Below are 27288 nucleotides of genomic sequence, written 5' to 3'. Positions count from 1 at the left end.
AACACAGCGTCCGAGACGAATGGCTCGCTCGACACCTTGCGCACGAAAAGCCGAAGACCATGGCAGCCTTAACGGCACTCATGATCCGCTTCTGTTCGGGCGAAGAAAGGGGGTTAGCTCGTAGAAGCAACAGCTCAGGTGACCCCGGCACCTCCGAGGTGCGATACGACAATGGTAAACCGCGCCGCAATAAAAACAAACGTCAAAACAACAATACAATGACGCAGACGATACAACAGTCAACGCCAAATTCAGCGGTCCTAAGTCCGGTCAGTGGTAGAAACCTTTCAAAGGCAATAGAGACGAGCCATCCAGCTTTGATAAAATCCTTGAGAGGCCCTGTCAGATTCATGGCACACCCGACAAGCCTGCAAATCACACCCACAGGAATTGTTGGGTCTTCAAACATGCCGGTAAAATCAATACCGAACACAAGGGAAAAGGGCCCCCAAGAGAAGACGATGACAAGCCCCATCAGCCGAACACTGGGGGTCAAAAGTAGTTTCCCCATGAGGTGAAGACAGTGAACATGATATATGTCACTCATATCCCCAAAAGGGAGCACAAACGTGCATTACGGTACGTCTATGCCATAGAGCTTGTCGCTCCCAAGTTTACCCATGGTCAGCCTGTCCGATCACCTTTGATCACAGGGACCACCCAACCAGTATCTGTCACGGGGGTTTGGCCGCCCTGGTTCTCGATCCAATTATTGAAAGATACCACCTCACGAGAGTCCTTATGGACAGAGGAAGCAGTCTCAACTTGATCTATCAAGATACTATCCGCAAAATGGGGATCGACCCATCACGAATCAAGCCTAGTAACACTACCTTTAAATGTGTGATACTAGGAGTAGAGGCCCGTCGTACGGGCTCAATTACACTGGAGGTAGTATTCGGCTCCCCAGACAACTTCCACGGCGAAGATCTGATCTTCGACATCGTCCATTTCCGCAGTAACTATCACGCACTGCTCGGACGAACTGCTTTCGCCCGCTTCAATGCAATCCCGCACTACGCTTACCTAAAGCTTAAAATGCCCGGACCTATCACAGTCAATGGTAACATGGAGCGCTCCCTTCATACTAAGGAGCACACTGTGGCCCTTGCAGCCGAAGTATATGGTGGCCTTACCAAGCTGAACAGTTCGTCGGCCAATAAAGCCAATGACGTATCCAAACGAGTCCAGTCTGCGCATAATAGCGACAAACCAACGGATCCGGACCTTGATTAGCAGTTCGGCCCCCGCCGATCGCCTCACCAGGTTGCGTTTTATGTACCACACGTACATAACTATGCACTGAAAATACCTTGGGCGGCGCCGAATGCGTACTGCGGAAAGGGTCCATGGCGTGGCTTGACCATAGTTGGACCGCACATACCCTTTTTTTAATGCAGGTTCATCAAGAGCTCTACTTGAAAGATGGTTGTCGTAGGAGATCCTTCTAAGGCTGGCACGTCCCATCCATCAAATATTCCTCTCAAAGGACTTACCACTAAGGAGAAATGCGGCAGGGCATCATTGGAGTTGTTTTTCCAAAATATGATTTTTAGGCCCCGTGTTAAACTTTCCCTTATGTAAAACTTTTTCTTTTTTTCTCTTCAGGCATGTAACCCGACCTTTATATTAAATGGCATTGTCTATTGAACCACACCTCTGTGTGTCAACAAGGATATAAAATAAGCAGATGACTATCACCTTCTTGGTTTGATCGTATTATTTCACCATCTGTGTTCGCACCCTGTGTTCGACTGACATACGCACTTCGGCACGGCCTTCACACTAGGGGCTATATTCGGCCCCGCCAACTTCTCAAGTCCAAACACCTATAGGGAACTCTTCGGCGTCCTGGATATTGCATTATATGCATCGGCTCTGAATCATGTCTTTGGTCTATAGTTGGGTTGCCCGGCTCCTGTGTTTGCCACCTTACGTTCCGCAAGTTCGGCTAAGGTTGTAAAGGGAGAACTACTGCGATTGTATTTCCGGTTCATCCGGTCAAATACCTCAATAGAGAAAGTGGAAACTGACTGTCATGATGGGCGAGAGCGGGTCAGTGATCCGGTGACTTAGTGTTATACTACGAATCGTTCGTGATTTATGTCGTGTTATGAGGGGCTGGGTTTTTGACCAGCCGCATTGCAAGGGCGCGGCACTCCGGATTGCCGATCATGCAACGAGGGGCTAGTACTTAGCGCCACCAATGGACTCTTATGGCTAAGTGAAAGTATTAAAGCCACATAGTCGGATTGCCTAGTTCACTTTGCAAGACGCCTCCTACATCGGACCAAGATGCTGGATTAAGTGCGGCCATGCGTTTCCGAACAACCCTGTAATATTTATGTGGGGGCTGAAGCCGACGACTGGTAAACTTTCAGACATATAAACAACAAAATAGGAGGATAAACTAATGATAAAGCATAATCATAACTATCACACACAATGAGTTCATTACATGACTCATACAAACCGGACTCAACTACTCAAAGATGACGTCCTTAGAACACTAGCCCTCCACAATGCGAGCTCCCTCAAGGACCTCGTCAAAGTACTTCTCCGGCCGCCGGTGCTCTTTCCCTTCAGGCGGCCCTGCAGTTGCAATTTCGGTGGCCTTCATCTTTGCCCACTGCATCTTGACATGGGCGAAGGCCATCCGGGCACCTTCAATGTAGGACGACCGCTTGAGGGCATCAATCCGAGGAAGCGCCTCCACCAACCTCTTCACGAGTCCGAAGTGAATGCTAGGGATGACTTCGGTCGGCCACAAGCAGACTATAACATCCTTCATGGCCAGTCCAGCCACCCTATGCAGCTCGGACAGTTGCTTCAGTTGGTCGCTTAGGAGCACTGGAAGTTTTGGCGCAAGGTATTGCGACCAGAACAACTTCTCCGTCGAGCTCCCCTCTTTGTCTCGGAAGAATGTGACGGCATCCGCAATACTCCTCGGCAGATCGACAAAGGTGCCTGGAGAACTCCAAACTCTAGTCAGTAAAATATATCTCTTACTCGTATATCTACTCTGCATGATAAAGGCCTTACCAGCCGCAATTTGCTTTGCCTCTTGGATCTCCTGGAGAGCGCCTTGGGCATCAATCCGGGCCTCCTGCAGGCTCTCAAGAGCTTTTGTGAGCTCGGAGACCTACTCGGAACTCTTCTGCACCAAGGACTCGCACCTTGCAATGGCGTCCTTGAGCTCCTTCTCGACTTCCCCCACCCACACCTCGTGTTTTCGGCGGGTCATTTGCTCTTCCTCTAACTCTTTGGCCGCTTTTTCCATGGCCACCTTGCTTGCCTCCGCCTCCTTTTTGGCTGCGACAAGGGCGCTCTTGAGGGACTCCACCTCGGCTGCGCCAACTGCCAATATATTCATAACATTTTTGGTCAGTTTTAAACTGACTAAACTCGAAAATAATTTTCGGGTCTGCTGGACGACCGCATACCTTGGGTTTCGTTAAACCGCTTGTTGGTGCGGTCGAGTTCCTCATCAGATAGCCAAAGCTTCCGATTGAGCTCGACAATTTCTGTGGCTTGGGCGGTAGCCGCCAGCTTAGAAGCCTATCAATTAACATATACATCGTATTATGTACTTGTTTATGATCCTTTGTTCGGATTTTTCTAATCCAGACAGAGTCTTAGGGGCTACTGTCTACACATGGACTTTCGCCTCTCTCACACACACACATATATATATACAAAATACTTGTGAAGGATATCACGTCGCTTACCTCGAAGCCTGTAAGTAGGCTGTGGAAAGCTTCTGTCAGCCCGCTATTCACGGACTAAACCTTCTCCATAACCGCACCCATAAGGGTGTGGTATGCCTCAACAATGGAGGCATGTTGTAGTGCCTCCTGCATAGCGTCAGTGGCCTCCGGATTAGCAGAGGCCGTTGACGGAGCTCCTGCTCCTCCCTCCTCTTTCGAAGGGGGGTGTTGGTCCGAACCCGGAGCCGTACGGGTCTCCAGAACGGTGTTTGGCGAGGGTTTGGGCTGTTGAAGCCCACCACCCTCGGTGGTGAGGGGGGCCGCCGTGCCCCGCTCTGGGGTGCCCGAAGTATTGTCCTCGGGAGCCTTCTGGACGGTCTCGTCCGCCCCTCCCCGGCCAGGAGATGGCCTTTAGGATGACACCTCGGTGTCCTCCATGGCAGGGGAGGAGAGGGCGCGAGATGGACCGTCACTCTCTGCCTCTCTAGGGGCTAGAGAGTTCCCCTCCGAGGAAGAGGGGATTGGGATCACGCGTGGAGGGCTGAAAAAGCATAAAAGGATCTAGCATGAGGGAGGCATATTAAAGCAATATTGGGACGGGTTAAGTTTTTAGATACTTACGTCTCAGCCGTGGGCTTCTCCCTTTGAACCCTCTCTAGGTTGTGTTCTGATCCTGAGTCCGAATTATCCGAGAGGACCACCCGTCCCTTCTTCGGCGTCGCTCCCTCCGGGTTCTCGGGGGCTGTCCTCTTTCCCCTCCTCGTCTTGAGAGGGTAGTCGCTCTCCACCTCCTCTTCCTCCTCCTCCTCCTCCTCTTCATCCTCGTCTTCCTTGCGGGAGGAGACGGGTTCGGTCTCTACGGGCCTATCTTCCGGAGGACCTTTGTGGTGGGGCCCGTCCTTGGGCCCCTTGCTCTTCTTCTTGGCCTTCTTTTCCAGCGGCGTATAAGGCGTCGGAACAAGCATCTTCTCCAGTTGAGGATTGACTGGGTTTTTAGGCAGTGGAGCCGGACACTTGATCCACTCTGATTTCTTGGTCCAGCCCTACAACGAAAGATGGATTGATGAGTTCGGCATAGGTCGAATGTGTATGTGTGTAAGGTATGTCTTCGGGGGTATCGACTACTTACCGGAGAGGCTGGATACGTGGTGTTGAGGCCGATGTCCTCGGTCTCCACAGGCCAGCTGCTCTTCTACGCCTTGAAAAGCAGCTTCCACATCCCCTTGTGCATAGTGTCGAGGAAGTGTTCTAACGTCTGCGGCTCCTCCGGCTTGAATTCCCACATGAGGGCAACCTGGCGCTGGCAGGGGAGGATGCGGTGGAAGAGCATGATTTGAACCAGGTTGTTTAGGCCAACGTTATTTCCTAGCATGTTGGTGATGCGTGTTTGCAGCGCTAGCACCTCCGTCTGAGACCCCCAATCGAGGCCCTTCGCGTTCCAGGAGGTGAGCCTCATGGGGGGGGTCCAGATCTGAACTCCGAAATGGCCGCCCACTTAGTGCGGCGCGGCTCAGTTATGTAGAACCACTCTTGTAGCCAGATCTTCACGGTCTCCACAAAGGCCCCCTTGGGACATGTGGTGTTCGGCAGCTTGCTAATCATAGCTCCGCCACAGTCCACGTGCTGCCCGTCGACCACCTTCGGCTTCACGTTGAAGACCTTGAGCCATAGGCCGAAGTGTGGGTGGATGCGGAGGAGAGCCTCACACACGACAATGAACACTGAGATGTGGAGGAGTGAGTTTGGGGCTAGATCGTGAAAATCTAGCCCGTAATAGTACATGAGTCCGCAGACGAACGGGTGGAGTGGAAAACCTAGCCCTCTAAGGAAATCGGGGCGGAAGACGACCCATTCGCTGGGCTCCGGAGTGGGAATGACTTGACCTTTAGGAGGAAGCCTATGCTTGATGTTGGTGGCGAGGTACCTCGCACTCCGGAGATCTTCTATCTCCTTCTCCGTCATGGAGGCCTCCCACTTGCCTATGGAGCCAGCTCTTTCCATCGTCGGAGAAGGTGTGGTGGTGGTGAGAAAGACGAAGACTTAGCGTGCGCAGAGAGCTTGGGAGATTGGAAGGCTGAGGAGATGTGAAGGCGTGGGGAAAAAGTGAGGATCTATTGCCCTCTTATAGGCAGTAAAAATACAAAACGCCCCCTACTCGTGCCTTCTATCTCGCCTATTCCCGATGAAGGCGTGCGCCGCGAACGGCTGGATTACCCAAATATCATTGAAGTGCAATCCCGTGTTAAGTGGGCATGATCTCCATTCTACGGGACGTGCCAATGAGGTGTGGCCTCGAAACACGGAACACGGGGTAGCAAAACGGTTCAAAATGCCAAAAGGTCAAGTCTGACGCTTCATCGGAAAGGACTTTAGTAAAAGAAACTGTTCTTGTTTTTATATATATCCTGCCTTTGCGGCTAAGGGTTGTGTTTATTATAAAAAGCTGGATACACTTCTTTTACAGAGGAAAGCCGATGTGTATTCTTCTAGGAACCCGCCTTGCAATGCCGAAGACAATCCAAACGCCGAATATATCATCATTGAAGACTGGTTTAGGGGCTACTGAGGGAGTCCTGGACTAGGGGGTCCTTGGGCGTCCGGTCTATTGACATGGGCCAGACTAATGGGCCGTCAAGATACAAGACAGAAGATTATCTCTCGTGTCCGGTGGGGACTCCCGTATGCGTGGATGGCAAGTATAGGTGTCCGGATATGTTATTCCTTTCTGTAAAACCGACTTTGTACAACCCTAAGCCCCTCCGGTGTCTATATAAACCGGAGGGTAGATCGAAGGCAGGATCATCACAACATTGCTAGGCTAGCTAATCTAGGGTTAGCCGAATCGATCTCGAGGTAGATCAACTCTTGTAACCTTTATACCCTCGAATATAATCAAGCAGGAGTAGGGTTTTACCTCCATTAAGAGGGCCCGAACCTGGATAAACACTGTGTCCTTTCTTCATAGTTACAATTGATCCTCAGACGTGTAGCTTGGGCCCCCGTACTCGAGATCTGCCGATTTTGACATCAACATTACTCATTCCCGGTGGGCTTGGGCGCGCGGCGCTTTGAAGCTCCGGCGGCGGCTCGCTTTGCGGCAGGTTGGAGGGCCTGTCCCCGTCTGGTGGTCCTGCCTAGACAGCGGTTGCGATCTAGGGCTCTTGCCCCCAGATTGGATCTGGGTGGTGCTCGGGCCTGGTCGTGGCTGCCTGTCAGGCATGGTGGTGGCGAGTCTCACGGCCTCTGGGCATCGTGGAGGTGCCGGCAGCGGCGTGTGCTCAGCCTGGTGGTGGCGGCGGCCATGCACGGGAGTTGGATTCTTTCGAACAAATCTAGGTGAAAACTTACTTTCGGCTACTACCAAGGCCGGCGGTGGCGGCCTATCTTCATCGTTCCCTTCTTGAAGGCATCGCTGTGGAGATGTTCAAGGCCACTCTCTGCTACCTCCGGGGGGGACCCTAGATCTGATGATCGGATGACGGCGGCGCTCTGGTGTCGTTTCCCCCTTGGGGCGTCATTCTTGGAGGTAGACACGTGTTCGAGGGACCATTGGACGGATTCTTTGGTGGAACGATGCGTCATCTCACTCATTGATGGCGGTGGATCTCAGCGACATGGCGCTGTGGTGACTCGTCGTTCAATGCGCGGAGGTGGACTCGCGCAGGAGGGTGACGCGGTCTAGCCTCGTGATGGCGTCGACGACAGCTAGACCGGGCAAGGTAGATACAATAGTACTACTCTGAAGATGGATTGGTGGCAGGTGGCTGCGGCGGCCTCATACCCGGCAAGCGTCCTGGTTGAGGAGTGCGCCGGACCGGTAGGTGCCCCATACCCGGCAAGCGTCCTGGATGGGATCTCAGGTCTTAGATGTTAGGTTTGGCTGCGAGGTCTGTTTGGTATTAGGCCCAGACTATCAGCATCCCTTCATCAATTGGATATGAGTAGCGACAGATGTTGCCTAGACGGTGGCTTTAGTCTTACTATTGTATTACTTTATAAGGTCTTGTGTGAACAATTAATAAAGTGGTTGCATGCATCATTTAGATGCAGAGGCCGGGGGTCTTGCTCCTTCTCAAAGAAAAACAGCAAAGCGGGCTACAATCACCTTGTTATTAATTCGGATAATATGAAAGTCATTGATACAATGAAGAATGAAGGACGGTATGCGAGAGCGGCAATTTTCGATGACTGTTATTTTTTGGTTTGTAGTTTTTCTCTTACTAGTTTTGAACATTGTAATAGAAAAGCAAATAAGGTTGCCCATAAACTTGTTAGGTTAGCAAAATTTTAAGCGACAAGAGATTGGTTTGAGGAGCCCTTGGATGAGATTTTATCTCTTCTTATAGATGATGTAACCGTTATTTTCAATTAATAAAATTTTGTCATTGTTTAGAAAAATACGACATGGCGGCTTATTTAGATGTTGGTGCCCTAAAAATGCTTATTTAGATGTGGGTAGACATGCGCTGGATGAACCACCATCTCACCTTTGTATGCGTCGACATTTTGAGAATTGGATAAGCACGGTGTTACTAAAAAAACTGCCTTTGGGAGACAAATAGATTCGCAACTGGACTGTTGATGATTTGCTTTTTGAGGATCAATGTTGCCGCTTTAGTTAATCATATGCATTCGGAATCTCGTCCGAGATTACATCAAGCACACAGTTTGGGATAGCCCATCAAACCTTACAAAGTTCATCACCACACTGACTCTAGCTAACTTATGCATGATAACATTAGCGCAACGACGAACCCAAGACACTTTGAAATCAGAGAAAGATGCAAGTATCGTCTTGATTTTTTGTATCCATGGACCTGCACTCGACATATCATTGTGTTGATTCTTCAGCATGTGGACGACACTTTGAGAGTCGAGCTCGATATGGACCTTGTCGGCGTTGATCTCCTGCGCCACTTGAAGACCACGTTTGCATGCCAAGATCTCTACCGATTCTGGGTCCACAACTTGTTGAAGTATTTCTTTGCAACAATTGTTTTGTTGCATTTTTTTGCAGCTGAGTTTTTTTTTTGCAACTGAGGTCTTATTGCAGAAAATTTCTATAAAAGAGGTTTTGTTATAAAACATAGACCCGTCGAAAACCATTGCAACACCACATATGTTTCAAAAGCATAGCCCGTGTTGCAGAAACGTGTCCGGCGAAGGATGATGTGCGGGCCTCACTTGAACGCGTATCATGCAGGGAAGGTGACGGACGCGGCAGAGGAAGAAGAAGCAAAGCTCAATGTGGATGGGGGCATATCGAGGCAGGGCCATATGGGCGCAGCAGCTGTGATATGCAGAAACAAAGAAGGTCTCTTCCTGGAGGCTTCGGCAGTGGTTTTCAAGGGTCTGAATGATGCAGCTGCTCTGGAGGCTCATGCTTGCAATGAAGCCTTGGCTTTGGCCACGGACCTGAATCTAACTCGCTTGCAGATTGCATCTGATTGCTTGGAAGTGATGAATAACATAGGAATGGCATCGGCAACACACTATGCACCGGTGTTACACGAAATATTAGAGAGGAGAAGGAATTTCCATCATGTCAAGTTCAAGTTTGAACATAGAGAAAACAATTTCGAAACTCATGCACTGGTGAAAGCGGCGACGTCTCTTGCTGTAGGTCGCCACATTTGGCTAGGGACAGTCCCAGACATTATTTGTATTTCGATGTTGATTACTGTTTAATAAAATCGCTAGTTACCAGTAAAAAAACAAGGTGACAGACGCGGCCGTTGCGATTCGTTTGGGGTGATGGTAAACGTTCCCAATAATAAGAAGGAGAAAACAGTTGAGGTCCTTTCGCCGGCCACGCTGGCCACCACCTCCCCTCTCGCCGGCGCCGCTCCGCACGTGCATCTTCACCTGACCCCGTCAAAACCCGCGCCACCGTCCGATCGAGGCCGAGCAAGCGACAGCGCCCGGCCGGCCGGGCCGGCCGCCTCTCGGGTTCTCAGACCCCCCGGCCCCACCCGTCCACGCACGCATCCAGCTCGCACGCACCTGGGCCGGAACAAGAGAGGGACGCAGGCACGCAGCAGAGCAGAAACGGAAAACTAACGGAGCGGAAACAAAACAGAGCTGGCACGAGTCAAGTCATAACCGCACTGCGCGTCTCCGCCCCGATAAAATCGCAACGCATTCGTCCCTCTTCCCTCCCTTCCCTCCCTCGATCGCTCCCTTCCGCGTGGCGCCCACGATCGCGCGCGGCCCACCAGCGGCGCCATTCCGCGTGGATTTTTTCCTCCCTCTTTCCGTTACGGGGGCGAAGCGTGGGGGGCGAGCCGTTGGATTGAGCGGCTCTTCCTGGGAGGAGCAGGGGGAGGAGGAGGGTTTGGGGGGAGGCGGGCGATCGGTGCGGCGGCGCCATGGCGATGGCGGCGGTGCCGCTCGGCGTGCTGCTGCGGCGGGAGGTCACGAGCGAGCGGATGGAGCGCCCCGACGTGCTCTGCGGGGAGGCCAGCCGCAGCCGCAAGGGCGAGGACGTCACGCTGCTCCTCGCCGACGCCGGCCAGCGCGTCGCCGGCGACCCCTCCACCTCCTTCTCCGTCTTCGCGGTACTGCATTGCCCCCCCCCCCGCGCCCCCTTCCCCTGCCCCTGCCCATGCCCATGCCTGTCTCTCGAGAAGGTTCTAGAATACCCGGGAAGAAAAGAGACAGAAGGTTCTAGAATACCCGCCCGGAACTGTGCGACATGGAGGCCACTCCTTCAGCCTCCTGTACATGATTGACACCCACCCAGCATGTTTTTCTCTGTCGCGTTTGGCGGAGCTGCCATGCCTTTTTGGTAGGGTTCAGAATATTTGTTGGTCGTCTGCACGTAGGCTGCTAGTTCATGACCAAGAAAGAGTGTTGGGAGCCTGCTACGTATGAAAAATTACTTGTAGTAAAAAACATACTAGGAACGAAATATTACCTTTGATCCAAATGATCTCGTGTCTTAATCTTATTGTCAGGTTGACCGGTGCCATCATTTGATTTATTTAGTGGCCTGGCTGGTCATTTTTTAATCGGGGTGGTGTGTTTCTGTTGATTGATCACTGACCACTGATTACTGTCTCACATGTTTATAGCTGTTTGATGGCCACCATGGATCTGGAGCGGCCATATACGCGAAGAACAATCTGCTGAACAATGTCCTGCGTGCTACCCCTTCAGGTTTGACCAGGGATGAGTGGCTTGCAGTGCTCCCACGTTCACTCGTTGCAGCATTTGTCAAGACAGATAAAGATTTGCAAGCAGCAGGTAAATCAGGCCTATCCTTGTTTACCTTGTTGATGTAAAGTTTCCAGTTCCTTGAGAAAATAGGCATACACTGTAGTTTTTCATATGACTGTTCGTTAGTGCACATGCTGTTACTGTTTATTTAGGCCATCTTGTGAACTTGGAAATGTTCCTGATCCTTATGGCAATCGAACTATTCCTGTCATCCTGTGGAATTCATGTGTTCCAAGCAGGGACTTAGCACTTTGTTTGTTGTCAAGGACGAAGTAAAGCTGTATGAACCATTCATAGTCATTCTAGTTGGTTGATTAGATATTTACACCATCAGATATGTTCTTGAGTTAACTGTAGTGCTAGGCCGCGTGGTTGAGACAATCGTGTTTTTGTTTAATTTGTCTTCCTTAACACCTCAAGTGATGCATCTCTATTATCTTCTGAAACAGTCTTTTTGCTGTTTCAGCTGAAAGTTCTGGTACAACTGTGACATTTGTGATAATAGACGAGTGGGTTGTAACAGTAGCATCAGTCGGTGATTCGCGCTGCATACTAGAGTCAGCTGATGGTTCACTATACCATTTGTCAGCTGATCATCGCTTCGACTCCAACCGAGATGAGTAAGTTCTGCCTTTGAGGTAATTTGTTGAGAACTGTGCAGTTCCTGACCTGTTCATTTTACAGGGTGGAACGTGTAACTGCATGGGGAAGCAAGGTTGGAAAACTGAATGTAGTTGGTGGTCCAGAGGTTCGTCTCTTTACCTTTAATCTGTTGTGCTCTTGAGTTGGGATTTGCGGTGTGGATGCATGGTGTTACATGTTACCAATCTGATAGTTCTCATTTTCTGCAGTAACCTGCTAACCATCTGTTTCTTAATTCTCAAATATGTTGTGTTGTACGTGCACCTGACATCACTGTTAAATTAAGTGCCTACCAAACAATATCTTAGCTTATGATATGATGGACTAAATTTCTTGTGCTGCTGGTTTTTCAGCCATAAGGTAATTCCTATTTTTGGCTGCACCCTGCAGATTTTATTTAACAACTCCTGTTGTTGTTCCCTCTCTGTATTTTGCGTGGGGATTGATGAGTATTGAATACTTTGGTATGCGTGTAAAACTCTACCGTGTTTGTATTCCAAATTTGTTTAATTTAGAGAATGTTCATCTTACATCCATTGTATCATCAATGTCTAACTCAATTCTTATGTTTGTTTGATCTACTCTTTTATTGGATAATCTGGTCACTGTTTGTTTTGCTTGTTATAATCATTTCTGTTATTGAAATTTATCATGTACCTTTTCAGGTTGGTCCTTTAAGATGCTGGCCAGGTGGTTTGTGCCTATCTAGATCAATCGGGGATATGGATGTTGGTGAATGCATCATCCCTGTTCCTCATGTGAAGCAAGTGAAGGTTTGCTCATATGAAAATTCTTCTGCACCACATATCTCTTTTTTATTTTCACAAATGTTTTTGTTTGGGTGCCTATTTATCATCAGATTTCCTTTAAGATGACCTCTTCTATAATATTCCACAACATCTGTAGTTCATGGTGTGATTCTACGTCTCACCACTGCAGAGCATAGTTCGCTCTTTGCTGTGACACTATTTTGATTTTCTATTGCATTTTTGTTGCAGCTATCCAATGCTGGAGGCAGAATTATCATTGCAAGTGATGGTGTCTGGGATGATTTGACTTTTGAAATGGCTCTTGAATGTTCTCGTGGATACCCATCCGATATAGCTGCCAATCGAATTGTTAATGTAACTAATTTACAATCATTTCCATTGGTTAATAGACTCAAACTTCTGGCCCCTCATTTCGTGATATATTTTCTTATCTGAAGGAAGCAACCCTACCTCGAGGACTACGAGATGATACTACCTGCATCGTGGTGGACATACTACCTCCAGAAAAACTAGCTCCTAGTCCTCCAACAAAGTGGCAGGGAAAAACCGTGCTCAATAATATGTTCCGCGTTGATCTGAAAAATAACATGTTCCGCCGAAAAAATTCAGATGCATCTTTCAAAATAGATAGAGAATATGCTGAGCCGGATGTGGTGGAAGAAATATTTGAGGACGGGTCTGCCATGCTTTCACGAAGGTATATTCTGTTAACCAACATTCTAGACCTTTTTTCACTTGGGGTACCAGCTAGGAGCTGGATAACAGTTCTAAGAGAAAAGAACATAAATATTCCATTGTACAGCATTAGGATTGTCCATTGTGTTGTCAGACATGTACACTAGTATATACACCAACTTGAAATTAACCGAATGCTCAGGTAAATCATATTTTAATTAGTCGTCATTTTTGTCTGGTGATTCTGATGGCCTGAGTTTTCTCGATTTGATGGCCTTAAAAGCATCAATATAGCACTGTAGATCTGTAACATATTAGATGCCACTGAAAGCTACGTAGGCTTATTAGTCTTGGATTTGTAGCTTCTCCAGTTACCTATATCTTGTCTCATATGGGCAACAAGCTGATATTGCTGTCTGCTGATAGTAGGAACTGAATTACTGGAAACAGCAGATGAGTTGGCATTGCTGATTGATGGTGTCAGCCATGCAGCGCATTTATGTTCCATTGCATATTTTCATTTTAATGCTCAATTTATCTGCTGTTTCCTTTTCCAATCTCCACTACATTGAACCCTCTTCTTTTCTCTGGTCATCTACATATTGATGTCCTCGATCAAGCCAGACAGACATGGTTGATGTGTATGAGTGGCATAGCGTAGTATCAATCACTCGTGCTAGCTTAGCAGTGAAGCTAAAAGTGCTCAATAGATGACTAAAATTCAGAGTGCATATATTAGATGGGATGGTTACTTGTTAGTTATGCAGCTGCAGTTTCAGACTGACATCAATGCAGTGCAGCTCTTCAGCTCTGAGATAAACAGGAACGCACTAGCAACTACAGTTGATAGTTAAATTCTTATTGGGGTTATAGAAGTTAGCATTTTCTTTGCTCAAGTTTACGAGGTGATTCTAAGCATTTCACTAAACGGATACTCCATGCTGTAATGTGAATACGTCTTGCTTGTAACAAGTACTAATAGTTTTTCATATTATGATTTTGCTTTCTGTTTTGCTTGTTCCTTGTAGGCTTAGTACAGGATACGCACTTCGGAACATGTTTGAACCCTCCAGCTGTGCGATTTGCCAGTTTAGACTGAAATCTGGTCAGGGGATTTCCATACATGCTAACCCACTGCAACAGGAAAAAATGCAAGGTTGGCAAGGCCCTTTCCTCTGCCAAAGCTGTCATGAAAAGAAGAAAGCAATGGAGGGTAAAAGGCGTCCAATAGGTACGATTAACGATCTCATCAGCTATCTTGGTTATCTAAACTATATGCAGTGCCTTTTCTCGAAGAAATACACATCGTTTTTATCACTAGTAGATATTGACAGCTATTTTGTAACCTGCTAATTTGTTCTTTGGTTCTATTTGTGTTTCAGATTAGTCGACCGCAGATGCCTTCAGTCACGTGGGGCAGGCCTAATTTCTGAAACCATTCTTTGATAGACATTCCTTTGTTTTCTTTACCAGGAACATTAGTCAGTTGACCACATATTTCTTTTTGTACATTGACCACTCTAGTCAAGCAATACAAAGTATTCTTGACAAGTTAGGTTGGAAATTCATTGATCAGTCGCACCGACATGGAAAAGGTGACCCTTTTCAAATGAGCAAAGCATAGCCGTTAGAATTTTAGCTTGACTGTATAGGGGTCTAAAGGATCACTAACATTCTTTTTGTAGATGAGTTGAATCACGGTGGTTGAGAACAAGAAAAAGTTTGGTGATTCATTGATTGCTTTAAGCTTATCTGTGCATTTCCTTTTCTTCTGAAATCGATTTGATAAGATATACTTTTTGTTCTAGAAGTATTGATGTGAATGTGAAGTAGTTTTAACATTTGATTAAGAGATACCACATGCGAGGAAATGGCCAAGGGTTTTAGAGGTGATGTGGTGCGATGTGATCTTGTGACTGGCGGTAGCCGCGGGTAGGGAGAACGTCCAGGTGGCGGATTGTTCTTTTTTTAAGGAGTTAACATGTGTAAGAGCATCTTCAACAGTTGCCAAAAAATAGGGCATACTCACTTTTTACATCACGAGGGGGCAAAAACACTGCACCAATAGGTGCCCTATATGCAAAAAAAAAAACACTCCAAGAATAGTGCAGTTGCAATATATACTTGGGTGGCTGTAGTGAACTTTTTAGGGCAGCTGGGACCATGCGAGACCACAAGAAAACATGTGTTTTACATCACTATGTTGCTCCACCAGGAGCCCTAGTTTTAGGGCATCATTTTTTATTGGTGATGAACATTTTGGTGTTGCAAATTTTGCTCCAAGCCAACTTTGATGCCCTAAATAGGGCACCTATTAGAGCTGCTCTAAGGAAAGTGTTGGTTGCCGCTGGAGAGAAGAAGGGCAGAGTGGAATCAGGTGAGGAGGGCCAGGGACGGAGCCAGGAATTTGACATAGGGGGGGCGAGTTTCAGACTAGAGCTCTTATAGACTGATGGGCATCGGATGATCACTCAGAACTTTAAAGTGTGCAAAGAAACATAATCCCGGACTCGTATTTTCGTTAGTGTAAACAGCTAAAGACTACAAAATTATTATGAAAGTATTCATCTTTGACAAAAAAGTATCTAAATTAGTTATATTACATAATTTGGCCGACGGTACTATGTTGAATTGACCAACTCTGATTCTCATGTCAATCAATTAATTATCTTCATATTAACCAGCAAAAAACAGAGATTTGAAGCTAAGGTTAACTATTGAGAATGGCGTGCATCGTCGTCTCCGTGGTCGCTCATGGTGGTGGTGCTTTTCATAATCTCCTTACTGGCTGACAGGAATGATCGATTGGGGTCTATAGGGTTGGACAGTTGGACGCAAATGCTCTTGGCAAACATTTTTCAGTTTCTCTTCCTCGTCTTATCTATACACGAGTATAAAAATATAAGGGCAGCCAATATGTTGTAATTTATTTCTGATGTTTGTAGTTTCTGTATGGCACAACCACACAAATTTGAACAAATTGAAGATCATGCAGGTGCAGGTGCCGTGCTCCTCTCCTTGGCGGACAGCTTTGCCGGCCGCGACGGCAGGCTCTACTACGGCGAGCGGTGGGTGGAGATTGGATCGCACGACAGTTAGGAAGATTGGCGGCGCTAAAATCGTGACGATCGCAACAGCAGAGAATCAAAGCGGTTGTGTACGTGCTGCTGCAGCCGCAAGTCCCACGACCAATGGACCCTGGCCCCTTTTCTCTTCGATGGTGGGCCTTTTCTTTTTTCTTGGTTTTGATCTGCTATGTAGTGTACATGGGCTAGGCCGGCCCTGGGGGTTTCACGTGGTTATGCGCGACAGCCGGACAGGGGGGGCGAATTGAGGAAAATCGAGTCAAAACACTGCCTAAATACCAGCCTGCCTAATCGCTAATGAGGTGAAACAAGTTTGTCAGGGGGGGTCTAGCCCCCCCTCGTCCCCCCTTGGATTCGTCCCTGAGGAGGGCTGAGATGACGGTGCAGTCAAAGATAAACAAAACAATCTTAGAGCATGACTTTTTAAGGATTATTAGGCCTAGCTTGCTCGTGAAAAGTACGTGCTTGCTCGTGAAGCAGAGTTACGCTTCCTCATGAAAAACACAGTTGTGCTTGACGGTGAAGCACAAACTATAATGTGCTTCTGTGATTTTTTATGGATTTCCTTTTTCTTTTTCTTTTTTCTCATCGGTTTTTTGTCGTTTGTTTTTGTTTTATTTTTTTACCGTGTGAAACACAACTATGTTGTGTGATAAACTGTGTTACCACAAAGTGAAGCACAAATGTACTTCCGCGTGAAGCACAAGTTACTACTAGTTGGAAGCACATATTCGCCTGGAAAAAAAGTTCGTCGAAACCTATCAACATGGGATCTAGTTTGAAAAATCTCAACGCGAGAAACGCAATGGTGAAAATGGTTCGTGATTTGGATGACGGTTCAAGAGATAAAACGTTTTGAAAACCCAAACTACAAAAAAAACACATTGCAACTATCCTGCATTGGCCACATGTTTTAAGATAGTCCACCGTTTTAAAGACAACATGAAATCTCACTTTGCAACTATGCAAGAATATGTTAGAAATGATGTTTAGAGAGCCGTTGTTGTGCTTCAACGATGCATTGTGATTGTCCGTGGACCTTCTGAGTATTGGAAGCCTGAGACCTTGTAGAACATCATGACAACATGTTTTACCTTGCACAACATGATCATCAAGGATGAGAGAAAGGACTGCCATGACTTTGGTATCTCTTTAATAGACACCCAGTGGAGCAAGAACATAAGCCAAACATAATCGAAGCCTTCCTCCAAGAACCCCGATGGATCGAGAACCATCAAACTCACAACTGACTTCAAAAATATCTTATCGAGTAGTGACCACCATTTTTGCCTTCACAACACTTGATTCTTGTGCTTTTTTTATCATGTTTATTTGGATTTTTAGTTCAATTGGACCGTCTGTTGTATTTGAATTTGTATGGTTATGTTTGAGAATATTAAAAAAATTGCTATCTAGTTGAATTGTGTGTTCTTCAACTCTTATGTATTGCACTAACATGTTGTGGTAAGTTTGGAAGCGGTTGGATGAAGGTGAAAGTGCATATTTTTAAGGGGTTAAGTTTTAGGCGATCTGCTAGCTGAGAAAACGTTTATTTTTCTTTTGACTTTTTAATATAGGGAATGAGTTTTAAACTTCTAGAACAGGGAATTCCCTAGAGATGCTCTTAGGCTTACGGCCAATTTTGTTACAAACTAAATCTACATGTTGATGTGTCCTCTTCCCCATTATCTTTCACCTACTCTGAACACAGTAAGTTATGGACACCAACATACATGCACATATACTCACCCTTATAAACGCGTACGCATACATATAACCCTACCCTACGAGCACCTCTGAGATACCGAGTCTGGTATGATTAGCATTGCTCGAGACAAGATGGTCCGGGGCAACGAATCTTTGGGCAGATTGTGCACTCTTCCCAGACATTGTCACTTGGCAAGTCCATCTTTGTCTCCTCTGATTAGCAAATCAACGTGCCAAAGCCCGGGAAAGCGAGTGACCAAGCACAAGGACGGGGCAACCGACTGCATGCTACAGCACCCGCCAATACAACAGCTCACCTACTGGGATCTGCACGCGACACCCTCCTTAGTCCTTGAGCTTATGGACGCCTAATTGTACCACTACCACTAACAACAAATTAGACGGCGCCACTACTGGTCTGATGGAGCGCCGCCGGTACCACCCTGCACCTGTGGACCAGCTGGTTCGGTGCCCGGCCCGGCCCCGTTCAAACTGTGAAGGCGACGCCAGGAATCGTTGCCGTGTCATGTGAGGGTGGAGCCGGCCGGCCGGGTGCGCCGCCGAGCTGAGCTGGTCCTCCTTGACCCGCTCCGGCGAACGCCCTGCCGCCGGCCACGTGTGGGTCGCTCCTCTGCTTGTTCGGATCGAAGCGTCGAAGAGCTTATTAGACGCGTAGATCTCACGGGAAATGATTGTCGACCGAGCAAGTATAGTAGTTAAGTAAACATAATTAAGGAGGCGAAGTGCGTCACAGCTCTCTCTCCGTTCGATACGAACATCAGAAGCGACGGCAGTACGGCGCACATCGCTTTACCGGCGACGTTTACGTGTGCCTGCCGTGCCACCTGTGAGATCGAACGCGTCGCGCTTGGAATTGCTCTCGCTCTCAGGGGAGCTGGTTGGGGGCAGGGACAGGAGGAAGAACCCAAAAGGGGAAGGGGCCCGTACGTCAGTGGACGCCATCCTTGTCCCAATCATGCGTGCATACGCGCGGTGCAACGCGACGTACGCGGTCCAAAAACAAAAGCATCAATCTTCACCATGCACGCACTCATGCGTGCATGTGAGCTGCTGGCTCCGTTTTATTTAACCCTGTTGATCGAGCAGTGGCATGTATCCCCGGGCTGGACTCTGATTGCAGGCGTGCTCCTGGCTGGCTCTGCATGGTGCATCAACAGTGGCGCGCGCGGACGAGCGGCTTGTGAAACGCGGGCAGTGCGGCGTTTGTCGTCCTGCTGGTTTATTTTAGGCGGGAGAGACGGAACTGCATGCACTGGTGGCGGGTTATAATCATGCATGCATGGACAGCTCGGATTGCTTCGGTCTGGGGGCACTGCATGCGTCGTGATGGTCCGTATGGAGCTACAGGTACGTGTACATGTCAAGATACGGCGGAGCACATTGAACGCGCCACCGGTCGAGCGGCCCGATTGGCGTGGGGCATGTCGAATTATCACCAAATGGTACATAGCGTGTCATCCCAGATTGCGGCTCTCTACTGTTCATCTTACAGGTTCGGACAATCAATGAGGACTGCATATGTATGGCGTTTTAGCACACTACTTTAGACGTGTCGGTGTAGTGAGCAAGACTTTAATTCGAAGGGAGCAATTGCATATGTATATATATATATATATATATATATATATATATATATATATATATATATATATATATATATATATATCCACTCAATCAAAATACTAGCAAAAATACCAAAGCAAATGAAATTAGGCACTTTTGAAGTTTACTATAAGCCATAAAGTCCCGTGAAGTCAGGGTCCCAGTAATCTTAGTCAACTAAGCCTAGTTAGGACTCAACTTGTTGAGCACGTTGGGATGAATCTATTAGTCTATCAAATGGTGGGAGAATTGGGTATGAAAATAGGAAGTTAGTTAATTAGCCCCACAACATAGGCAGATGATACCTTAATCTACTGTTACACTAAGGTTGGTCATGGTGGCTAGTATGTTACTACTACCTCCGTCCTGATTTATTGGTCCCCGTAGTATTTCATGCCAAACTTTGACCATGGGTTTAATTAACAAAATGTTAGTGCATGTCATAAAAAATAGTATCATTAGAAACTATGTTCAAATACGAATCCAACGATATAATTTTTGATGACATGCATTAAAATTTTATAAGTTAGGTCTATGGTCAAATTTTGGCACAAATACAAATAGGACCAATAAACCAGGACGGAGGTAGTACTTAGGTATAGTGGGTAGTGTCATAAGTGTGATAACGTAGATACTTTAGTTTATTATTACTTTATAGTCATTTTTATTGGGAAACGCTATGTGATCGTAACATATTATGTTAGTTCATATGTGTTCTCATCTTTAATTACTAGGCATGTTATCATTTTTTTTACCTATGTGGCATGCATGCTACTACCTATGTTACTCCCACTATGAGTAGTCTAACTCGAAGTGGGTTTGCTAAACTATGAAGCTTTGTTATTTTATAATTTTGTGTATACAAAATTTCCCACAAAAATAGGGAGGAAAGGCCAATCAAACATTAAAACATGGGGAACCATATTGAAAATGATATTACTGTAATCCATTACATTACAACCGGAACCTAAGAATAGTCCACCTATGTTCCCATTTAAGATTTAGAGTTTTTCCTAATGCCTTGTGCCCATATTTGGAGTTTAGTAAATGGAGTAATGAACCCCTGCCAATATTAAGGTTATATATGACAACCAATTATTAAAGGAGAAACAATATGCCAATAAATTCCTTTCATCAAATACATTCAAGTCTGAGGGTGGCAACGGGTCGTTTCAGACTAGTTAAGGCTCCATTGAGAAAGAAGAGAGGACAAAAAAGGAAAGAGGAGGAGGAATCAAGAGGGAGGAAATTCGGGATGGTCAGGACTAATCTTAGTGCCGGAAAGGAGATGACGATAATGATGTTCTACATATACCGACACTAGACGGGTAATAAACACCTTTCAAGGCTTTCTGGCACCTTTCAAGGCTTAGAGATCGGATCTATCAGGGTAGCGCCCCAACTTGGTAGCGAAAGTGGTTGATGATGCAATGTTTCTTGGTAGTGGTGATAGGTGCCAATGCAGCGATGGACGACATTGATGGAGGAAGGAGGAGAAGAGTGTTGAGGGTTAAAAGGAAAAGAAAAGAAAGCGTAAGGTTAATCTCGGGGCCAACAAGGCAATGGCGATAATGACATCAACGAAGTCTACATGTATTGGCACTAAACGGACACCTTTCCAGGCATAGAGATCAAATCTATCGGGGTACATTAGCGGCCTGACTTGGTATCAGAAGTAGGTACATGATGCGGTGGGTCTTGGTAGTGGTGATGGGTGACAATGAGGCGATGGACGCCATTGGCGGAGGAAGGAGGAGAAGAGGGATGAGGGTTAAAAAAAAGGGAGGGTTGATCTCGAGACCAACAAGGCGATGGAGACAACAGGCGAGGTCTATGTTACCAGTGCGAGTGATAAGCATTTTCTATGCTTAGGATCTATCGTTGTACGTCGATGCCCTGACTTGGTACTGGAAGTAGGCGGTGATCTGGTTGTTTTGGTAGTGGTTACGGGGGTGGATTTGCGGTGATGAAATAGGAGGAGGAGAAACGAGTAGGGCGATGGATGACATTGAGAGAGGAAGAAGGAGAGGAGGAATGAGGAAAAAGGAAGAGGAGGCCTAAAAGAGGGAAGGATGAAGAAAACCAGGGCAGGCCGGCAAGGTCGTGGCATTTAAAAGCAAGCGACCGAATATTCCTTGATAGAAATAAACATAGTCCCTTCGTCCGAAATACTTGTCCGTAAAATAGATACATCTAGATGCATCAATTTCTTCGATAAGTATTTTTCGGATGGAGGGAGTACTCAACAAGTCAAAGCTGACCGTTTCTTTGATCATGGTGTCAAATATGTCCCTGTTTACGTTACTTTCCGACTTAAATACTAGTCCATATCTACATTTCTCACTTCATCAGCTTGCTCCTTAGCAGTACTAATCTTCTTCACCTGTTGTTTGTCTGTGCTTACCTTCTTCACCTTACAGGTTTCTCGTTCAGCTCTTTTGTGCGTGCCATGCTGCGTCCCCCACAAAGCTGCCGACGACCTAACCTGCCTGCCTACCACCACGCGCCCGCGCGCGCAAGCACAAACCCTGCAGCTCAAAGCCATGGACGCGCCGCGGCCACGGTCGCCTCCTCCTCTGTTCATGCCAACCGCGCCTTCCCCACCACCACGGCCACCGCTATCCTCCTCGCCCTCCCTCGACTTCTCCTTCTCCTTCTCTCCGTTCCCTCCATCGCCTCCACCTTCTCACGTCCACCCCCGCGTCCTTCCGCTTCCGGCCGCCGTCGACATGTCCAGGAGACCCATCGGCCGCGTCGGCAGCGACATCAGCCATAACAACTACGCCAAAGCCAACCATCGTCAAGCCACGAGCCACAGCAGCTGCAGCAGCGATGACAGGGACAGGGCCAAGGCCAGGGCGTCGCCTTTCTTTCCCGGCCTCGGCGGCGCGTGGAGATCAGGCGAGGGCAGAGACGACACGGCCGGCAAGGCCGAGGAGGACAGGAAGAAGGTGAAGGGGAAGAGAGGGCCGCTGGAGGTGGGCCAGCGGGTGAAGAAGTACATGGCGTCGCTGGTGGAGCAGCTGCTCGCCTCCTTCTCCAGGCACGGCGAGCGGGACAGGCGGGGGCAGCGGCGGAGGCCGCACACGTTCTCGGTGAGCGGGCCGGGCGCCGCCGCGACGATGGAGCGCGAGCGGTGGAGGCAGCGGCGCGGGCAGCTGTCGTCGGCGCCGGCGTCGCTGCGTGCGTCTCCGGTGAACAGCGGTCACCTGTCGGTGGGCGGGTCGCTGGTGAAGGTGTCGACGTCGTCGGAGGAGAGCACGATGGAGGAGCTGCAGAGCGCCATCCAGGCCGCCATCGCGCACTGCAAGAACTCCATCGCCGTGGCCAAGCAGTAGTACGTAGACTAGACTGCCGGGGCCGGCCGGGGCACAGCCAGGCTAGTGTGAATGGTAGGGTAGTGGCGTGGCGTGGCGTGGTGTGCGGCCTTGCACCCTCCCGACGATCGCCATGCGTGCGTATTGCTTCCGAATCAGAAGTTCTCGGTGGACAGGTCGCGGATGTGAACTTCACTCTGTTCCATATAGTACTTCCATCTCAGATTTTCTTGCTTGCGACTGCAAAGATGTAAACAATATTACTATGGAAAATAGGCAAAATAGGTAATGAGCATTTTTTTTGTGTGCGAGTAAAATAGGTAGTGAGCATGTACTATGTCTTTGCAAGATTTTTCTCACTAATACTTCCGTGGGAAGCTTATTACTCCTACTTGTGTATGTGATCTAATTGACCGGGAAAAAAATAAATCTTCTTGTCATTTGGAGATTGGAGTGGCCGGTAAATCAACACCGGCTGAGGTCATCTTCCCGTCGGTTTTCATTGACCGGTTGAATAGTTGATGATGCTGACCGTTTCTAGATCCTGATAGCCTGGTAGTAACTCAATTCTTAATCTTTTTTTTTCCTTTTGGGGGGTAAAATAACTCACATCTTAAACTTGATCCGCAACTCATTCGATCTAACCAGGCCACCACCAGTGGCCACATACACTGATCCACATCACCAGCCACAGCCAGCCTAGATACAAATTCATACAAACTGTCCACATGAGAATGCAAGTGCACGAGTGGAGCCAAGCTCAGTAGTGGGTGTACAACGTACCGTCGCACGTCCATCCAGCTTTCGTTGGTACTCGGTCCTTCCCTTTTAAGCCGATCCGATGTCTTTCTCTTGGCACGACCGCAAGGGTAGAAGTAGCCTTGCCCGTTCGGTTATTTTGACTAACTAGATGATACGGTGCACGTTGCTGAGGGAACTGTCGACAAATAATTTGATGTTTAAGATCATGAGAAAGTTATGAAACATAGTATAAGTTGGTGATAAAGAATTTTATTGGAAGAGATATTGTTTAGAGTGAGTATTTTAAAAAATTGATGAAAAGCCAAAAATGAGTATGAGTTTTGTTCTGTTAATTTATTACCTTGGCAATATATCGGCGATGCAATATGAGACGGAAACAATGTCGAGTAGAGATAGTGGAGATGTCTCAACCCCTGGTTAAATCTAAAACAACGATAACAACTACATATGTGCATTCATAAAAAAGCATAGCTCACATAGAAAACCCAAACGCGAGTTAACTCATAATTTGATTTCTATAAAACAAGGTCGCTTATAAATCATGAGGCCCACTGTTGAGTAAAGCATGCTTCTCAGCCATTCATCACAATATATTTAGGTGACTCTAATTCTTCTTGTTCGTCTTGTGTGGTGCGCAACCATGCATGCTTTGTTGGGGAACGTAGCATGCAATTTTAAAAAAATTCCTACGATCACGCAAGATCTATATAGGAGATGCAGAGCAACGAGAGGGGAGAGTGTGTCCACGTACCCGCGTAGACCGAAAGCGGAAACATTGATTAACGCGGTTGATGTAGTTGAACGTCTTCACGATCCAACCGACCCAAGTACCGAATGTACGGCATCTCCGTGTTCAGCACACGTTCAGCTCGATGACGTCCCTCGAACTCTTGATCCAGTAGAGGGTCGAGGAAGAGTTCCGCCAGCACGAGGGCGTGGCGACGGTGTTGATGATGTGATCCGCGCAGGGTTTCGCCTAAGTACTACGACGTTATGACCGGAGGAGTAAACTGTGGAAGGGGGCACCGCACACGGCTAAGAGAATTCTTGGTGTGCCTTTGGGGTGCCCCTGGCCACGTATATAAAGGAGGGGGAGGAGGAGGCCGGCGGCCAAGGAGGGCGCCCAAGGGGGGAGTCCTACTTGGACTCCTAGTCCAAGTAGGATTCGACCCCCATCCTTCCAATCAACGGAGAGGGGAAAGGGGAAGGGAGAGAGGGAGAAGGAAAGAGGGGGGCCGCCTCCCGTGACCTGCCTCCTCTCCTCCACTATGGCCCAATAGGCCCAATAACTTTCCCTGGGGGGGGGGGGGGGAGGAGGGGTCCGGTTACCTCCCGGTACTCCAAAAAATCCCTGATCTTCTTCGGAACCATGCCGGTGTCCATATATAACCTTCCAACATATCAATCGTTACCTCTTGACCATTTCGAGACTCCTCGTCATGTCCGTGATCTCATCCGGGACTCCAAACAAACTTCGGTCATCAGAAACACATAACTCATAATACAAATCATCATCGAACGTTAAGCGTGCGGACCCTACGGGTTCGAGAACTATGTAGACATGATCGAGACACATCTCCGATCAATAACCAATAGTGGAACCTGGATGCTCATATTGGCTCCTACATATTCTACGAAGATCTTTATCGGTCAAACCGCACAACAACATACGTTGTTCCCTTTGTCATTGATATGTTACTTGCCCCAGATTCGATCGTCGGTATCATCATACCTAGTTCAATCTCGTTACCGGCAAGTCTATTTACTCGTTCCGTAATGCTTCATCCCGCAACTAATGAAGGAAATATGCCCTAGAGGCAATAATAAAGTTATTATTTATTTCCTTAATTCATGATAAATGTTTATTATTCATGCTAGAATTGTATTAACCGGAAACTTAGTACACGTGTGTATACATAGACAAAACATATAGTCCCTTTGACTAGCTCGTTAATCAAAGATGGTTATGTTTCCTAACCATAGACATGTGTTGTTATTTGATGAACGGGATCACATCATTAGGAGAATGATGTGATGGACATGACCCATCCGTTAGCTTAGCATTATGATCGTGTTAGTTTCATTGCTACTACTTTCTTCATGACTTATACAAGTTCCTCAGACTATGAGATTATGCAACTCCCAAATACCGGAGGAACACTTTGTGTGCTACCAAATGTCACAACATAAAAGGGTGATTATAAAGGTGCTCTACAGGTGTCTCCAAAGGTGTTTGTTGGGTTGGCATAGATTGAGATTAGGATTTGTCACTCCGTGTTTCGGAGAGGTATCTCTAGGCCCTCTCGGTAATACTCATCACTATAAGCCTTACAAGCATTGTGACTAATGAGTTAGTTGCCGGATGAAGTATTACGGAACGAGTAAAGAGACTTGCCGGTAACGAGATTGAACTAGGTATTGAGATACCGAGGATCAAATCCCGGGCAAGTAACATACTGATGACAAAGGGAACAACGTATGTTGTTATGCGGTTTAACCGATAAAGATCTTCGTAGAATGTGTAGGAACCAATATGAGCATCCAGGTTCCGCTATTGGTTATTGACCGAAGACGTGTCTCGGTCATGTCTACATAGTTCTCGAACTCGTAGGGTCCGCACGCTTAACGTTCGATGATGATTGGTATTATGAGTTTATGTGTTTTGATGTACCGAAGGTAGTTCGGAGTTCCAGATGTGATCACGGACATGACAAGGATTCTCGAAATGGTCAAGACATAAGGATTGATATATTGGACGACTATGTTTGGACATCGGAATGGTTCTGAATGAGTTCGGGCATTTACTGGAGTACTAGGAGGTTACCAGAACCCCCCCCCCCACCCCCGGGGAGTGTATGGGCCTTTTTGGGCCTTAGTGGGAGAGAGGAGGAGGCGGCCAGGTGGAGGGCGCCCCCTCCCAAGCCCAATCCGAATTGGGTGGGGGGTCGCCCCCCCTTTCCTTCCCTTTCTCTCCCCCTTCCTTCCTCTCCTACTCCAACTTGGGAAGGGGGAATCCTACTCCCGCTGGGAGTAGGACTCCCCCTTGGGCGTGCCATAGAGGGCCGGCCCTCCCCCTCCTCCACTCCTTTATATACGGGGGAGGGGGCATGTTGGGTTTCATAGTAATTTCAAAAAATTTCCTACGCGCACACAAGATCATGTGATGCATAGCAACGAGAGGAGAGTGTTGTCTACATACCCAACGCAGACCGACTGCGGAAGCGATGACACGACGTAGAGGAAGTAGTCGTACGTCTTCACGATCCAACCGATCAAGCACCGAAACTACGGCACCTCCGAGTTCGAGCACACGTTCAGCTCGATGACGATCCCCGGACTCCGATCCAGCAAAGTGTCGGGGAAGAGTTTCGTCAGCACGACGGCGTAGTGACGATCTTGATGAACTACAGCAGCAGGGCTTCGCCTAAACTCCGCTACAGTATTATCGAGGAATATGGTGGCAGGGGGCACCGCACACGGCTAAGGAATCGATCACGTGGATCAACTTGTGTCAACTTGTGTGTTTAGAGGTGCCCCTGCCTCCGTATATAAAGGAGCCAAGGGGGGAGGGGGCGCCGGCCAAGAGGGAGAGGCGCAGGAGGAGTCCTACTCCTACCGGGAGTAGGACTCCCCCCCCAATCCTATTCCAACTAGGATTCCCAAGGGGGAAAGAGGGAGAGGGGTGGCCGGCCACCTCTCCTAGTCCTAATAGGACTAGGGGAAGGGGGGAGGCGCGCAGCCCCCTTGGGCTGCCCCTTTCTCCTTTCCACTAAGGCCCATG

The 27288-nt window shown here is 47.8% G+C and overlaps 2 protein-coding genes across 2 annotated transcripts; both read left to right on the top strand.

Moving 5' to 3' along the window:
• The first annotated feature begins 9731 nt into the window (after positions 1–9731).
• On the top strand, positions 9732–14749 carry LOC123112220 (probable protein phosphatase 2C 69). Its single transcript, XM_044533155.1, has 9 exons — positions 9732–10264; positions 10781–10952; positions 11392–11545; positions 11610–11673; positions 12233–12340; positions 12566–12691; positions 12775–13034; positions 14041–14243; positions 14395–14749. The coding sequence occupies exons 1-9, from the start codon at positions 10076–10078 to the stop codon at positions 14397–14399; spliced, it is 1281 nt and encodes a 426-aa protein (XP_044389090.1). The 5' UTR covers positions 9732–10075; the 3' UTR covers positions 14400–14749.
• Positions 14750–21800: 7051 nt separating this feature from the next.
• Positions 21801–23071, top strand: LOC123112221 (probable BRI1 kinase inhibitor 1). Its single transcript, XM_044533156.1, has one exon. It carries the CDS (start codon positions 21972–21974, stop codon positions 22764–22766), a length of 795 nt encoding a protein of 264 aa, XP_044389091.1. The 5' UTR covers positions 21801–21971; the 3' UTR covers positions 22767–23071.
• Positions 23072–27288: the final 4217 nt, after the last annotated feature.

This window comes from Triticum aestivum, chromosome 5B (genome assembly GCF_018294505.1).
Source record: "Triticum aestivum cultivar Chinese Spring chromosome 5B, IWGSC CS RefSeq v2.1, whole genome shotgun sequence".
Lineage (NCBI taxonomy): Eukaryota > Viridiplantae > Streptophyta > Magnoliopsida > Poales > Poaceae > Triticum > Triticum aestivum.
The sequence above is the reverse complement of the archived record's forward strand: the minus strand, read 5'-3'. Positions and strand labels throughout refer to the sequence as shown.